At 45.2% G+C, this 16,426-nt stretch overlaps 1 protein-coding gene across 3 annotated transcripts in view; it reads right to left on the reverse strand.

Annotated features, from left to right (window-relative positions):
- Positions 1-16,426, reverse strand: part of DCC (DCC netrin 1 receptor) — a 906,493-nt gene that overhangs the window by 306,996 nt on the left and 583,071 nt on the right. For all 3 annotated transcript variants that reach the window (XM_033934276.1, XM_033934287.1, XM_033934268.1), the window contains exons 12-13: positions 11,316-11,457; positions 8,165-8,275 (exon numbers count right to left, since the gene is read on the reverse strand). In XM_033934276.1, coding sequence (XP_033790167.1) covers positions 8,165-8,275; positions 11,316-11,457 — 253 coding nt within the window. The remainder of the gene's footprint in view (positions 1-8,164; positions 8,276-11,315; positions 11,458-16,426) is intronic.

A 16,426-nucleotide genomic window follows, 5' to 3' on the forward strand; every position in this document is an offset into this window, starting at 1 on the left:
GCAAATTTAAAAGACATCATCAACAACTTCTATCGTATCAAGCAGCCTAATGGGGCAAAGACCTGGAAAAACTAATTTCACACACAAACAACTATGGTGAATTTAGGAAACACCTAAAAACATACCTGTTCTTGAAATACCTAGGTAACGAATCTGAACAATAGACCCCATCACAATCCCACCCCCAAATCTGATCTTGTAAACTGTTAACCACTATTCTCTAACTATGAATGTTCCATTCAATTTGTAAAATCTTTCTAATTTATTGTAAACCGCATAGAACTTCACGGTCCTGCGGTATATAAACTGTTGTTATTATTATTATTATATTTAGTTTCCGATGATGGCAGGACATCCAGGCAGCAATGTCAGCCAAACAAGCAGAGATTTTTATTGGACTTTAGGTAAAATTTCAGGTGTAGAAAGGTAGATCTGGGAGTCATCAGCATATAGATGATACTTGAAGCCATGGGAGGAGATCAGGGCACCTAGGGAAGAGGTGTAGAGAGAAACGAGAAGAAGACCTAAGACAGAACCCTGAGTTGAGTTAGGCACTGCTAGGCGTGGTTCCATAAACAGCACCTTAATTTAATTGTCAAGCGGTAGACACTATTTATAGAATCAGGGCTTTAGTATCCACTGAAAAATGAGCCAGTAAGTTCTCTCAGGGTTTCTGCAACTGGTATTGTGCTTGCTGCGGGTTTCTGGGTCTCGTTGCATCTTGTCAGATAGAAACTGATGTTTCAGACATCATGCTGTGGCTTTCTTCAGGGTATGCTGTGAGGTCTGCAGTTTATAAATAGTGTGTTCACAGGGCTAGTCCACCAATCTGAATTTTGGGAAAGTCAGTTGCTCTCTTGACTTTCCCACCAAAATTCAAACTTCTGACCAACTAGCTTTCCCGCCAAAATTCAGATTGGTAGATTGCCCTGTTCCCAGTCAGGTCAGTGAACCCACTATTTACAAAGTCAAACTGCAAACTTCAGATCATACCCTGAAGAAAGTCACAGCATGATGGCTGAAACTTCAGTTTCTACCTGACAAGACGCAGTGAGACCCGGATATCTGCAATAAGTACAATGGGTCAGTAACTCAAAGAATAAATTAGTTTTAGGTATAGCCATCAAGTTTAGTAACAACTTTGTTTTTTAATATAGAATAGACACCTATCTTCATATCTTATTGACCATATATGTAAAAGTTATGAATGAGTTTTCTATTTCCCTGTTTTGACCTACCTATTGATTTATGTACATAAGAACATAAGAATTGCCGTTGCTGGGTCAGACTAGTGGTCCATCGTGCCCAGCAGTATGCTCACGTGGCGGCCCTTAGGTCAAAGACCAGTGCCCTAACTGAGTCTAGCCCTACCTGCGTACGTTCCAGTTTAGCAGGAACTTGTCTAACTTGGTCTTGAATCCCTGAAGGGTGTTCTCCCCTATAACATACTCCGGAAGAGCGTTCCAGTTCTCTACCACTCTCTGGGTGAAGAAGAACTTCCTTACGTTTGTACGGAATCTATCCTCTTTTAACTTTATAGAGTGCCCTCTCATTCTCCCTACTTTGGAGAGGGTGAACAACCTGTCTTTATCTACTAAATCTACAAATCGTGCACTCAGCACTTGTTGCTCTACGCCCCGAGATCTGTCCTGAAAACAATGACGATACTCAAGCGTTTTCAACTAGTGTGGAATTTTATTTGGCCGCAGCCATAACAGCACTATTAAATCACAACTGTCATAACAAATCATGCAATGCGGAATCGGCCGCCCACCAACGATACCACTCCCCACGGCCACATGTCAGCCACTGGGCCCCCGACTGTCCGCACGAACTGGCCGTGTGTGCTGCAGCGGCAGCTGAACGCCCCTGCCGGCCTCAAGGGGAGCCGCGCGTCTCTCTGCTGACGCTGCGTGCCTCTGTGAGCGGCCCACTGCGGATGTCGGGATGGTGGATGGGCGCTGGTGAGGACACCGACGGCCCAGGACTCCAGCGTCTCTCCAACCCGCGCCGCCGGGGTGGCCCACCGCGGCTGCCAGGATGCTGGCAAGAAAACACAACAGGCCGTGTGTGCAGCGGCCATACTCCCCCCCCCCCGGCTACAAGGTGCTGCGCCGCTCTCATGCTGCAAGCCACGCTGGAAGCAGAGTCTCTCCGCGGGCCCTGGCATACCTACCCGCTGATGGCTCTAGCCGCATGCCCAGCTCCGCGAGATCGCTCTGAAGGTGAGGGGAAAATCGAAGGTGGGCGGAAGGGAAGCCGCGTCCGCCTCGTGTGATGCCGGATCAAGAGGGGCCACCTCCCCTCCGCTCACCCCTAATCTATCCTGCCCCCCCTCCCCCTACTCCTTGCCGATTGGCCCCAAGGTTTCGGCCGATTTGTCTTCGCTCCTCCCGAGGTGGATCGGAGCTTGTTTTTTTTCCCTTCATTATCTTGAATATTTCGATCATGTCCCCCTCTCAGTTTCCTCTTTTCAAGGGAGAAGAGGCTCAGTTTCTCTAATCTCTCACTGTACAGCAACTCCTCCAGCCCCTTAACCATTTTAGTTGCTCTTCTCTGGACCCTTTCGAGCAGTACCATGTACTTCTTTATGTACGGCGACCAGTGCTGGACGCAGTATTCCAAGTGAGGGCGTACCATGGCCCGCTACAGCAGCATGATAACCTTCTTAATCATTCCTAGCATACTGTTCGCCCTTTTCGCCGCCGCGCATTGCGCAGATGGCTTCATTGACTTGTCGACCAGTACTCCCAAGTCTCTTTCCTGGGGGGTGTCTCCAAGTACTGCACCGGACATCCTGTAGGCGTGTATAAGATTTTTGTTATCGACATGCATCACCTTACACTTATCCACGTTAAAAACCTCATTTGCCATGTTGAGGCCCATTTCTCGAGCATGTTTATGTCACGTTGCAGGTCTTCGCAATCCCACCGCGTCTTCACTACTCTGAATAACTTTGTTTCGTCTGTAAATTTAATCACCTCACTTGTCGTACCAATTTCCAGGTCTAGTTAATATGCTGATCTGCTTCAGACTCTTACATTTTCACTTTGATGATTACGGTTATGTAATTCTTTGAGTAATTTGTGAAAACTTTACAAAGTCACAAAGGATTTGTCCAAAATTGATTGTATGCACAAGCAGTTGAAGATTTTTAAATGATCCAGATACTTTAGATTTATATTTCCCTAGATACTGCAAGAATATAATGTATGCCGCTTCCACTGACATGCACTTTTTTCTGCAACACAACGATAAGAACAAAAAACAAACTGTGGCTGAGGATTTTCTGAAAGATGATTTATTTATCACTCTTCACAATTAAAAACAAATGCAGATACAGACATGATAGTCCATATGTGTTGGTCCTACCAGACCCTATACGGTCTGTGTTTCGGCGGGGTCCTAAAAGTAATTGTTATAATTATTTGGTATTGTATATGTGAAAAATGCTACTGTGAGATCAAAGTCACCATAGCAAAGTGGTTAGGTGACTAAGGGCTCCTTTTACTAAGGTGCACTAGCGTTTTTAGCGCATGCAGAAAATTATCGCGCACTACGCTTCTAGAACTAACGCCAGCTCAATGCTGGCGTCAAGATCTAGCGCACCTGGCAATGTAGCGTGAGCTATTCCACGCGTTAAAGGCCTAGCGCCCCTTAGTAAAAGGAGCCCTAAGGCGCAAAACATGTGCGTGCTGTTTGTATAGGTGGCTAAAGGCTCCTTTTATCAAGCTGCGGTAGGGGTTTAACGCACGGAATACCGCGCGTTAAACCGCCTGCCGTGCTAGTCGCTAACGCCTCCATTGACGAGGCGTTAGTTTTTTGGCTTGCCGCGGGGGTTAGCGTGTGATGAAATGTCTGACACGCTAATCCCCGTAGCGCACCTTGATAAAAGGAGCCCTAAGTTTGGCCAAGGTGATTGCTGTGAACCTGTGATGGATTATATATTTATTAATAGGTGATGACTTATAAATCATTTAAAATATGCAGGAAAAATGCAGAATTAATGTGTAAGAAACATACGACTATCTCCTATAAAAGGCAAATGCTAGATCATGTAGGTTTTTAGAACTATGATAATTGTACAAAGCTCTATCCTGAAGAAGCCCTCAATACAATACAAGAGCGAAACGGAGATCTTCCGTCAACAGCTGAGCTAAGTATTATGAAGTAAAAAAGAATGATAGCAAATAAATAAAAAAAAATAAAGATAAAAAGTAGTTATTGAAAAACTTATAAATTAAGAAAAAGAGAAGTAGTTGGATCAATGATAGCCCGCAAGTAAGCCAATAGCTAAGACTGATTCTAACTGCAATTGACTGGGGGCCATGGAGGTCCACAGGCTCTACTTCTGACACGATCAAAATAAAGACCTACTTGATCTAGCATTTGACTTTTATAGGAGATAGTAGTGGGTACACTTGAAAAAAATAAAGGAGTAAGAAACATACGAGCCATAAAAAAGGCAACAGTCATGCACTCTCATGATACTACAGCATAATGTAAATTTACACTGGGTTTTACTAAACCACAGAAGAGCTTCTTACTGCGGGCTGGTGAGGTAAATGCTCTGATGCTCAAAGGGATTAACCCCCTCTTCTATGAAACTGCGATAGTGTTTTTTAGCGCAGAGAGCTGCGCTGCTTCCGACGCTCACAGGAACTCAATGAGCATCGGGAGCAGTGCGGGCCATTCAGCGCAGCTCTCTGCGCTAAAAAAACGCTAGCGCGGTTTCGTAGAAGAGGGGGTAAATGAGCTTTGGAGCATTTACCTCACCAGCCCACAGTAAGAAGCTTTTCTGTGGTTTAGTTAAAGGCGCCATTAGTTTCTCATTACATAAAATAATAATTAACATGATCAAAAGGTAAGCACAGTATATCATGCTGTAATGCAACTTGACAGATTCTATCAGCGGTAGGAAAATACACTGAGGAAGACAAGCTTTTCCTCCTGAAAAACAATTTTCATTCTTGCTCAAGCCATTTCAACAGAATCCTTCAGGGAAACTAAGCAGGAACATTTTTTTTTTTTTTTTTAAAGGAAATAAAGATTCTCAAGGCTCCAAATAAATATTTAAAAACTTCTCGGCTGTCAGTAAAAGCGTGTGAGCTTTCTGGGGATCCTGGAATCAGCCGCGGCGTTTGGATTTCTAATCGCGTTAACACAACACTCTAATTAAAAGGAATGCCCAAAGGGAGCTGGAGTAGTTCTCGAGACTGTTCATTTCCAAGATGCCTTTTCGAAGCAGATATACAGTGAAGGCACTCTCGTTTAACGGATACTTGCACTGCTCTGTGAAGGCAAATAGGTAGCTGAACACGAAAGCACAAAGTGGAACACATGTCTCTGGATGTCTAGGAAATATTGTTTATTCAAATAGTCAGATTAAAAACCAAATAAAAACAACCTCAGGATTTATTTAGGTACAGAATGCATCACCGATGGTACGTGCTCACAAAAGTGAGACTCAGACCTTTCACGGGTATGGCTTCCCCATTAATTGCTTTTTTCACAAACACACCATAATATAGCACCCACCAACTAATCTCTTAATTCATTTTCACTCCTTGAGTGACTCCATGTTTCACTACACTTTTTTATTCCTTTTATGTTCCATTTTAATTTTAATGTCAATTTATTTTTAAGGCCCCTTGAGGAAGGCTGAGTGTTCACTGAAACACAGACCGTGTAAGGTCCGAGTCTCACTTTTGTGAGCACGTACCATCAGTGACACATTCTGTACCTAAATAAATCCTGAGGTTGCTTTTATCTTGTTTTTAATATTGAATTTTTTGTTTTTAATATTGAATAAACAATATTTCCTGGTCATCCAGAGACCTGTGTTCCTCTTTGTGCTTTCATATTAATACCCATTCCTAAAAAAACCCACAAAGGACTCCTTTTACAAAGGTGCATTAGGGCCTTAACGCACGGAATAGCGCTTGCTAAATTGCCCCGGGCTCTAGACCTTAACGCAAGCATTGAGCTGACGTTATTCTAGAAGCGTACCACAAGGTGTAGTGTGTGGTAATTTCATGCGTGTGCTAAAAACACTAGCGCACCTTAGTAAAAGGAGCCCAAAGGCTTGTTTAGAATTTTGCCAGTGGGAGCGTCTTCTAATGAGACAAGCTGTGTTTTTTTTTTTTTTTTTAAGTAACCAGCATTTGAAATGCCTTTTATATACACATTTTACTATCCCCCTCTTCTACGAAACCGGGCTGAATGGCCCGTGCTGCTCCTGACGCTCATAGAAACTCAATGAGCGTCGGGAGCAGCGCGGGCCATTCAGCGCGGCTCTCTGCGCTAAAAAAAAATGTTTGCGCGGTTTCGTAGAAGAGGGGGTATGTTTGCTTGTTAATATTTTTAGTCACTTATTTTCACTTTATCAGTAATGCATTTTGGTTACTTATTTGTATTTTTGTCCAGATTAAAATTATCTACTGCCACCTAAACATTCTTTGCAGTGCAGTGCTCCCGTCAAAACCAAGGAACCAAGCTTTAGCTAAGTTCTTTATTATTTTCTTACGTTCTTTCCGAGAGAACGAGAGCCAAAAGGCCTTGAGCATGCGCAGATGCTCAAGGTCCAGCCCAGGCAAGAGGCGGGAGCTCGCATTCACCCTTACAACGAGCAGAAGGGGTAAGGACCAAGTGCTTGGGAGGAAGGGCGGGCGGATGCCGCTTTCAGCACGGGGGTGCTTTGCGGTTCTCGCGGGGGGGGGGTAGAGGGGGTTGCGATGCCGGTTAGAATGGTGGGGGGGAGGTGCTCGTACACCAGAACATGCTCGGTTTGTGAGGCAAAAGTTTGCTGAGTGTTTTGCTCGTCTTGCAAAACACTCGCAAACCAGGTTACTCGCAAACCGAGGTTCCACTGTATTTGATGGCCTCCAGTCTTGGGCACTGTCTCTCCACTAGGTAGAGGTTGACTTCATCTTCAAAGACTTTCGCCCTCTTTTACAAAGGTGCGCTAAGCTTTTTAGCTCACTTTAAATATTATCGCGCGCTAAACATGTGCTAATCGCTAACGCATGCATGTTATCCTATGGACACGTTAGCGGTTAGCGCATGCGTTGATTCAGCGTGTGTTACATCTGCACTAAAATGCTTAGCGCGCCTTTGTAACAGAGGCCCTTTATTTTATTTTCTTCTATGCTTTCTTCTCTTTTAAATTAAATTTAACTGCATCTAGTACATAGTTCCAGCCAATGGGTTTGACCTGAGCCATTTATGATAATATATACAGTTGAACCTTGGTTTACGAGCATAATTCATTCCTGAAGCATGCATGTAAACCAAATTACTCATATATCAAAGCGAGTTTCCCCATAGGAAGTAAGGGAAACTTGCTTGTTTGGTTCCACCTCCTCCCCTCCCCCCCCCCCGCAGCCACCGGCGCTGCACCACTCCACTCCACTCCACCACATCTCCAAAAGACCCCCCCCATCCGCCGAGGCCACTGGTGCGCTTCCACATCCCCCCTCACGAACCAGCATCGCCCCTCTCGCTCGCAAACGCCGCCCCTCCCTGCGAACAGGCATCGCCCCTCCCTTGCGAACACCCGCCCACCCAAACTGAAGCCTTACCCCCATCTGGCACCGGCATGCAGCGCCAACCCACAGAAGGTGCCGGTACCAGAAGATCGTGCTGCTTGTCAGACTGGGCCTTGAGCATCTGCGCATGCTCAAGGCTTTCTGGCTCCCGCCTCTCTCCAGATGGGGGTAAGGCTTCAGTTTGGGCAGGCAGGCATTCGTGAGGGGGGGGGGGGTCGATGCCGGTTAGCAGAGGGAGGGGCGGTGTTCATGGGCGGGGCGATGCCAGTTCGCGGGCGGAGGGACTCACAAATCGAGTCAATGCTCGGTTTGTGAGTCACGATTTGCGAAAATGTTTTGCTCGTCTTGCAAAACACTCGCAAACCGTGTTACTTGCAAACCGAGGTTTGACTGTATATATATCCTATCTCATGATCTTATCTCTAGCTTTCCTTATCTCTAATGGAGTTCCTTTCCTAGTTTATCTGCATTTTATTGTAAATCGCTTAGATCTGTAATATGCTCAAGCGGTATATCAAGTGCTAATAAAACAGAATACTTCTAATTGTTCTGTGCATGCTAGCAGAAAACCCCATGAAGCACAATGAGATTGTGCACAATAAAATTTAAGACGTTACCATCAAGATCATTTTCTGGAGTCTCAGCAGTAACCCAGTCTGAAGCAGGTCCAGTTCCATTTATAGTCATGGCGGCCACCTGGAAACCATATTGACTGCCTTTGTCAAGACCTAGGAGAATATATATATCAAGCACAGCGAGAATTATGCAACAATAAGAAGAATCCACAATACCAATAGCTTTTCCAAGACTAGGGGCTCCTTTTACGAAGGCGCGTTAGGGCCTTAACACGCGGAAAAGCGCGTGCTAAAATGCCCCACGCGCTAGCCGCTACCGCCTCCTCTTGAGCAGACGGTAGTTTTTCGGCTAGCGCACGCTAAAAACGCTAGCGCACTTTCATAAAAGGAGCCCTAGATTTAAGTGAATCTGAGCTGGCATTAGGCTCACAGTTCCCATTTTACATATAATGACATCAACTGTGAAATGGCTCAAAGAAAAAGGACTGCGTTGCTAGGTTTCCAACAAAGAGGGTCTTTGACTAAGGCGCATTAAAGAAGTGGTTTGTTTGTATATTAATACCTTTCAAGTACTTTAATGTCTGTATCTTATCGCCTCTCTCTCCTTTTCTCTAGGAAATACATATTCACGTCCTCAAGTTTCTTTTCATACATCTTATGGCACAAATCCTATACCATTGCTGTCACCTTCCTCTAAACCGTCTTTTCCTGTTCTTGAAGAGATATGGCTTCCAAAACTGGACTCAGACACGAAGGAGTGGATAAGTCGAAAAAAGACTGGTGAACTCTAAGTATTCCACAAAATCCTTTATTCCTTCAATACAACATACATCGACTCGACATGTACATGTTTCAGCCCGAATAGCCTGCCTCAGGAGTCTTACAGGTCTGTGTATGAGTCAAAAAAAACCACATCCAATGATCAATTAAACATCACATAATTCATGCTGCAAAAACGCCACCACTTGAAAACTGCATGCGGCGAGTCGATGTATGTTGTATTGAAGGACTAAAGGATTTTGTGGAATGCTTAAGAGTTCACCAGTCTTTTTTGGACTTATCCACTCCTTCGTGTCTGAGTGTTGTTACTGTGGATTTGACTCTCCTTTGTCCCCCTTCCAATACTGGACACAATATTCCAAGTGGGGCTCACCAATGACTTCTACGAGGAGGTGCCCAAAAGTCCTCAGCCCAAGCAAGAAGAGAACGACGTGGATATGGTTCAATCAATGATCTGAAACAATGTCAAAAAACGTGGAGGGGCATAATCGAAAGGGACATCTAAGTCCATTTATGTCCATCTTGCAAGTCCTCCAAAGTAAAAAACAGCTTGACACATTTTTGAAAAATACGTCCAACTTTTTTTTTGTTTTGAAAATCGTCTAATTATACGTCCTGCTGATCTGATCATCCAAGCCGCTAATTCGTTCATCTTTATACCACATTTTCGTCCAACTTTCCGTCCAAGTCCAAAACACCTAGAACAAGCCCTGTTGGACGTGGGAGGGGTCTGCAAAGTGATGGACTGCACACCCAGACATGCCACCTAAATAGTGGGGTATCTTACAGGGCACTGCTGTGAACTTCACAAAAAGGGTGCCATGTCTTCCCTCCCTACAACTCCCTTATAGGTTACAGTGAGCCCCCCAAACCACCTCCAGAATCCCCTAGACCCACTTATCTACCACCCCAATAGCCCTTATGGCTGAAGGAGCCACTTATATGCCAGTACAAAAGGGTTTTGGAGGTTTATAGGGGAGTGTACATGTTTAAGTATCAATGCAGTGATTACATGGGCTTATGGCCATGGGTCCTCATCTCCACGGGTCCCTAACCCACCCCTAAGACGACTTAAGCCGCCTCTGTGCTGGACGACTAGACTTTCCTATGCCAGACGGCCAGTTGATGATGGTCTGGAGGCTGAATTTTAAAGATGTGATTAATATTTTTATGGGGGTTGGGGGATCAGTGATCACTGGGATGGTGTGTAGGGGTCTGTATTATGTGTTTGCAGTGCTTATCTGGTGAGTTTAGGTGGGTTTTTGTGACTTAGACCATGTTTTACATGGTCTAAGTCACAACGTCCAAGTTCCTTCAATCGTGAGCTGTATAAATTTCGGTTATACATGCTGTACGACTAAGTCTAAGCTGGCCCACGTTCTGCCCAACTCCCACCTTCGACACTCCTCCCGAAATGCCCCGTTTAGCTTTGGTCGTTCAGCGGCACTATGAAGGTCTAGGTTGTTCAGAAATATGTCCAAAACCCGTTTTTAGTATTGGCACTTGGACGTATTTGAGAAATGTTCATCCAAATGTCAACTTAGGCCAGTTTTTGGGCGTATTTCTTTCGATTATGAGCCCCACAGAATTTTATTTCTGTAAATTGGCACTTAACAAAATAACCCTATTTTCAGCTAAAGTGGCAAAAATATTGCTCATAATTTAGAAAGTTGGTTGGTTGGGCTGAGAACTTTCCAGCACCCCTTCATACAGGGGCATCAGCACCTCCTTTCTTCTGCTAGTTACACCTCTCTATATGCAGCCTAGCATTCTCTGGGCAGCAGCCTCTGCCTTGCCGCATTGTTTTGCCGCCTTGAGGACCTCAGACACTATCACTCCAAAGTCTCTCTCATGATCTGTGTGTGTCAGTCTCTCACCCCCTGGCACAAACTGCTCTTTTGTATTTCTACACTCCGAACAGTAGTGCAGCGAGGGTGAGTGGACATGGGGGAAGCCAAAACTTGCCCTGAATCAGTAGCATGGAATGTTGCTACTCTTTGGGGTTCCGGAATCTTTTATTACTCTTTGGGATTCCAGAATCTTGCTATTCTTTAGGATTCTGAATGGAATGTTGCAACTCTTTGGGTTTGGGCCAGGTACTAGTGACCTGGATTGGCCACCATGAGATCGGGCTACTGGGCTTGATGGACCCGTCTGACCCAATAAGACTATTCTTAGGTTTTTATAACTTCCCCCCCTTAATGGCAAAATATTAGGATGATAATTTAGAAGAATAAAATAAAATAAAAACTTAAAGTGAAAGAATTCTGAGGCTTGCTTTTGATTCAGTGCAACAAATGTCACCTGTCAAGGAAAAGAAAAATCAATGTCCCTTCACAAAGTGGACACCTATTTCACTTCCAAAGCATTTAATTCATCAAAAATCTTGTAATCCTTGTAGGTGAACACTGACCTGTGAACAAGTACCAGAGGTTGTTTGGCTCCAGAGTTTCCATCTCTCCCCTGCGGGTAGTCTTCCTGTGTCGGATTTTGTAGCCTGTAATAAATCCATTTTGTGTTCCTGATGGTGGAGGCAACCAGCTTACTTTGATGCTCTGAAATATAAATACATATGTAGCTTGACAAGACCATTAAAACATAGATCTCCAGAATCGTAGCCATTGTAAGACTATGATACTGCACAGAGAAACAGGCTACAATAAAATCTATTTTTGTAACAGTATTGCATTAAGCGAAGAGAATGAAGAATCCAAGGTCTGCTGAGCCATATATGTACAGAGACAACGATGAACAGTGCCAACCAATGGAGCACATCATTGGTGGTTGTAGAATAACATACAGTGGATCCTTGGTTTATGAGCATAATTTGTTCCAGAAGCATGCTCGTAAACCAAAGTACTCGTATATCAAAGCGAGTTTCCCCATAGGAAGTAAGGGAAACTCGCTTGATGCGTTCCAACCCACCCCCATCCCCTGAGGCCAGTGGCGTTGCTCCAAATCCCCCCAATCCAGCACCCCCCCCCCCCCGCCGTGATTTGGCATCCCCCACCCGCCCAAACACATTGGCTTACCCCTATATGGCACCAGCACCAGCCTGCTCGCGTTGCCCCCCCCCCCCGGCCGCGATTTGGCATCCCCCACGCACCCACCCAAACACATTGGCTTACTCCCATATAGCACCAGCACCAATGCACAGGACATGCCGGTGCTGGTGCCCGAAGATCTGCCAACTTCCTTTTGCTGGGCCTTGAGCATCTGCACCTGCTCAAGGCTTTCTAGTCTCACTCTCTCTGAGTTTCTCGGAGATCTCCAAGAATCTCGGAGAGAGTGAGACTAGAAGGCCTTGAGCATGCGCAGATGCTCAAGGCCCAGCAAAAGGAAGACGGCAGATCTTCGGGCACCGGCATGTCCTGTGCGTTGGTGCTGGTGCTATATGGGGGTAAGCCAATGTGTTTGGGTGGGTGGGTGCGTGGGGGATGCCAAATCGCGGGGGGAGGGGGGGCGATGCGAGCGGGGGCAGGATGCCGGATCGCTGGGGGGAGAGGGTGCGCTCGTAAATCGAATCAAGCTCGATTTCCGAGGTACCGATTTTGCGAATGTTTTGCTTGTCTTGCAAAACACTCGCAAACCAGTGCGCTCGTAAACCGAGGTTTGACTGTATTTAAAACTGATAGCCTTGTGACATAACCTGACTTCTGCTCATCAAACTGGGAGGGTCTAGGAATGCTACATAGAAAATCTTTACAGGCCTTGGAAGAAACAATGCTATTTGCCACACAATAGCAGAACCTACAAGTGGGATCAACATAGGCTGAATTCTCAAGAATGGTTAGTAGTTCCCTATCAAGGACTGTTGCGATGGCTGGATTATTGAGAGAGCCTGGAAAATTGGTAATTATATCTATTCATTTATGTATTTATTAGCTACTAATTCACAAAGGCATCTAACTGCTAGGTTTATAGCAGAGTCTTTCAAACTGTGTGCCACGACACAGTGGTGTGTCCTGAAGAGGTTCAGGGTGTGCCACAAGAGTCCAGAAATAATTTTTTTTATATAAATTCCCTTCGCAAGTATACATTAGAATAGACGACATGTGTGTCACATTTGCAAGAGTTTGTCAATGTTATGAGCAACTGTGTGCGTAAAGTTACAACCGCCCAGTCAAGCATCATTCTTTGATGTGTTGGTCCTTGAAAACGAACGGCGAGTGATTGTATTTTTATGTTTTATGCAGTACTTATCCTAACCTGAACAGCAAAGCAATCAAGGCTTTGCTACTGTTTGGTTCTTCTTACCTTTTCAAACTTGGATTTTCAGTACTGATAGAAATTAAACCGAAAAAGAGAGAATGGCTGCAGATGGTGGGTGATGAAATGTGTGTTTGCTTGTCAACTATCGAGTCGAGTTTTGAGCTAAATTGCACTCAAAAACAAGCACATCCTGCACATTGATTAGCAATTCTATTCTACCTATTTTAGTTTCACCAGTTACAATTACCCATGCATAGCTTAAAATCTTTAAATAAGTAACTCTCAAATTTACCCCTGCCTTTACAAAGCTGCGCAAGCGTTTTTAGCGACGGCCTCGGCGGTAACAGCTCGGACGCTCATAGGAATTCTATGAGCATTGGAGCTGTTACCGTGGCGGCATGTGCTAAAAATGCTAGTGCAGCTTTGTAAAGGAGGGGGTTAATTTTTTTGTTGGTTTTGCAATTTTATAATTTCAATTATAATGTGCCGTGAAAAACATTTGCTCCGTTAAGTGTGCAAGGTTTGCAAGACAGTGGCTTACAGAACTGCATCTAGCAGTCTTAGGTACCGGTAGCGCTGAAACCTTAGGTGCACTGCCATTTAAGCCAGGGTTTTCTTGGCTTACATGAATGAGCCTAATGGTCTCTTTTACAAAGCCGTGCGGCAACAGCCTTAAAAAACTTTAAATCTCTATGGGCTACCGGGCCGCTAGCGCGGCTTTGTAAAAGAGGCCGTAAGTCAAATCAAGCCCAAACTCTGACCCAAATCTGCTCCTAGCCACGTCTACTTGCTGGTAGGCGCCTCAGAGAAGATGCCTAACGAGTTAGGCGCCTACCCGCTAACTAAATTTTTTAATTGTTTTTAATGACATATTCAATTAAAGATTCCAGTTAAGAAAATTAAGGCCCCATAAGGTTGATTTTTTTATCGTAGACCAATGTGGTAAGAGCTCTGGTGCAGCAGTCTGTGAAAAAACCCTCACCCTAACACAGCTTGATAAAAGGGGAGCCTAAGTTAGGCCCTAGATCAGGTAGGCATGCCGATCTAGGCATCTAATTTCCGGCGCCATTTACATAATCAGGACCAAACTGCCCATAGTGAGATCCATGAAAACAAAAAAGCAATCCAACTCGTATACAGTGAAAAACTTCAGACAAACGTACAGGATGCAGGCTACCTTAATTAAAACAATTATATGTTGCGGTTAGCGTCACCACCTTTTTACAAACCAGGGGACCCGACATGGTCTGTGTTTCGGTTAACACGCCTTCATCAGGGGGTCCCTAATTTGAAAGGTATCACGTCACACCGCAACTAAAATAAACATAAGCCCCTGTAGAAAGTAACGAGTTGCCGCAACAGTAACTCCGAGGCGGGTAGTAGAAGCACGGAGTTACCGTTGCAGCGACTCGTTACTTTTTACACGGGCGTATGTTTATTTGATTTGATACTTTTCAAACTAGGGACCCCTGATGAAGGCCTGTTAACCGAAACATGAATCATGTCGGGTCCCCTGGTTTGTAAACAGGTGGTGACACTAACCGCCACATATAATTGATTCAATAAACTTAACCCTCTGTTTTACAGAGGTGCGCTAAGCGCTAATGCATGCACGTTATCCTATGGACACCTTAGCAGCTAGCGCATGCGTTGATTTAGCACCCGCTAAATCTGCGCTAAAACTCTCAATGCGCCTTTGTAAACGAGGGCCTTAGCCTGCATCTTGTATATTTGTCTGCAGTTCTTCTTTCTTTGTTTTCGTAGTGAGATACATAACATAAAACATAAGCTGCAGTGAGCACTTAAGTGCTTATCACAGCTAAAAATGTCTTACCGTGAGACACGCCGTGGCATTTGATGTGCGCTACCCAAGGGTTACAAAATAAAGTTTATTTTTTTAGCACTGTGGGGAGGAGGGGGAGGGGTCTGGGAGTGGAGAGTGGGGCGCTCTGCATGAGGAGAGAGTGGTGTAGTGGTTAGAGCTACAGCCTTCGCACCTGAGGTCGTGGGTTCAAACTCCCATGTTGCTCCGTGTGACCCTGGGCAAGTCACTTAATCCTCCACTGCCCCGGGTACATTAGATAGATCGTGAGCCCTCCGGGACAGAGATAATTGGTTAGTGCAGCTACATTGTTGCATGCTAAATAATTAGCAGGTGGTTAGCCCATGAGCCCTTACCACCTGCGTTAGGGGCTTATGGGAAAATTAATATGTGGCCATTAATAGAGAAATCAGCTGTTTTACACATACAGTAAAAATGTAAAAAAGCATGTAGGGAATAACTGATGTAAGGAAGCTCGAAGGACACTTTTTTATTGCAATTTGGATAAAGGGCCCCAAAATATAGCAAGGAGCAACAAAACACAAGCAGAACATGTAAAAATAGAAATACAATCTATATTAAGGAACAATTCCATATAGGTTACCAAAATGCAGGCGAAATGGTGAGTGCTAAGTATTATTCTATAACTGCACCAGTGGTATAACCAGATCTGCTATTTTGGGTGGGCCTGTGCCCAAAAAGGGTGGGCACACAATTCCACCCCTTGCTCTCCATCCCATCTCTGCACCAGAGACCCTCAACACATAATCCATACCTGAGCTAGTGGGGATCCCCATTCCCACTAGCTCAGGTTTGTATTATGTGTCGAGGGTCACTCCTAATAGGCTGAGTATCTAAACTGATAGATCACAGTCAGTGGCATAGTAAGGGTAGGAGGCGCTCTCCCCCCCGTCCTCATCTCCACGCCCCCTACTCGTTTCCGCCTCCCATTCCAAACTTGTGCTCTCCCTTCCCCCCTGCACCCCTTAATCTTCTCCAGCACAAGTGGCTTCTGCAAGCATGCTCCTTACGCCAGCGTTGGGTTTCCCTCTGACAACGCTTCCTGGCCTGTGACCCAGAAGTGATTCGGAGGGAACCAGGCCGGCGCGAGCAACAGGCAGAAGTTGTTCATGCTAGCAAAGAAAATATGGAGGTACGGGGTGGGGGGTGGAGGGATGGCGTGAGGGTGGCATGGTGTGGTAGGGTGGGGCCCGGGGCAGTCCGCACCCCCACCCCCGCACCCTCTTACTATGCCACTGATCACAGTGTACCTTGAAGGTGACGGGACAAAAGCGCGCGAGACTTCGGCACGCTGACATTGCAGCACAGACCCCAGCACCGCTTAAAAAGTTACTTTTAAAGAACTCTGATGGGGGGTGTGGGGGGAACCCCCCACTTTACTTCATACTCTTCATGCTGCCGTGGGGGGGGTGCAACCCCCCCACATTATAGAGAAAACAACTTTTTCCTAAAAAATCGGGAAAAAGTTA

Source organism: Geotrypetes seraphini, chromosome 1 (assembly GCF_902459505.1).
Source record: "Geotrypetes seraphini chromosome 1, aGeoSer1.1, whole genome shotgun sequence".
NCBI classification, from domain to species: domain Eukaryota; kingdom Metazoa; phylum Chordata; class Amphibia; order Gymnophiona; family Dermophiidae; genus Geotrypetes; species Geotrypetes seraphini.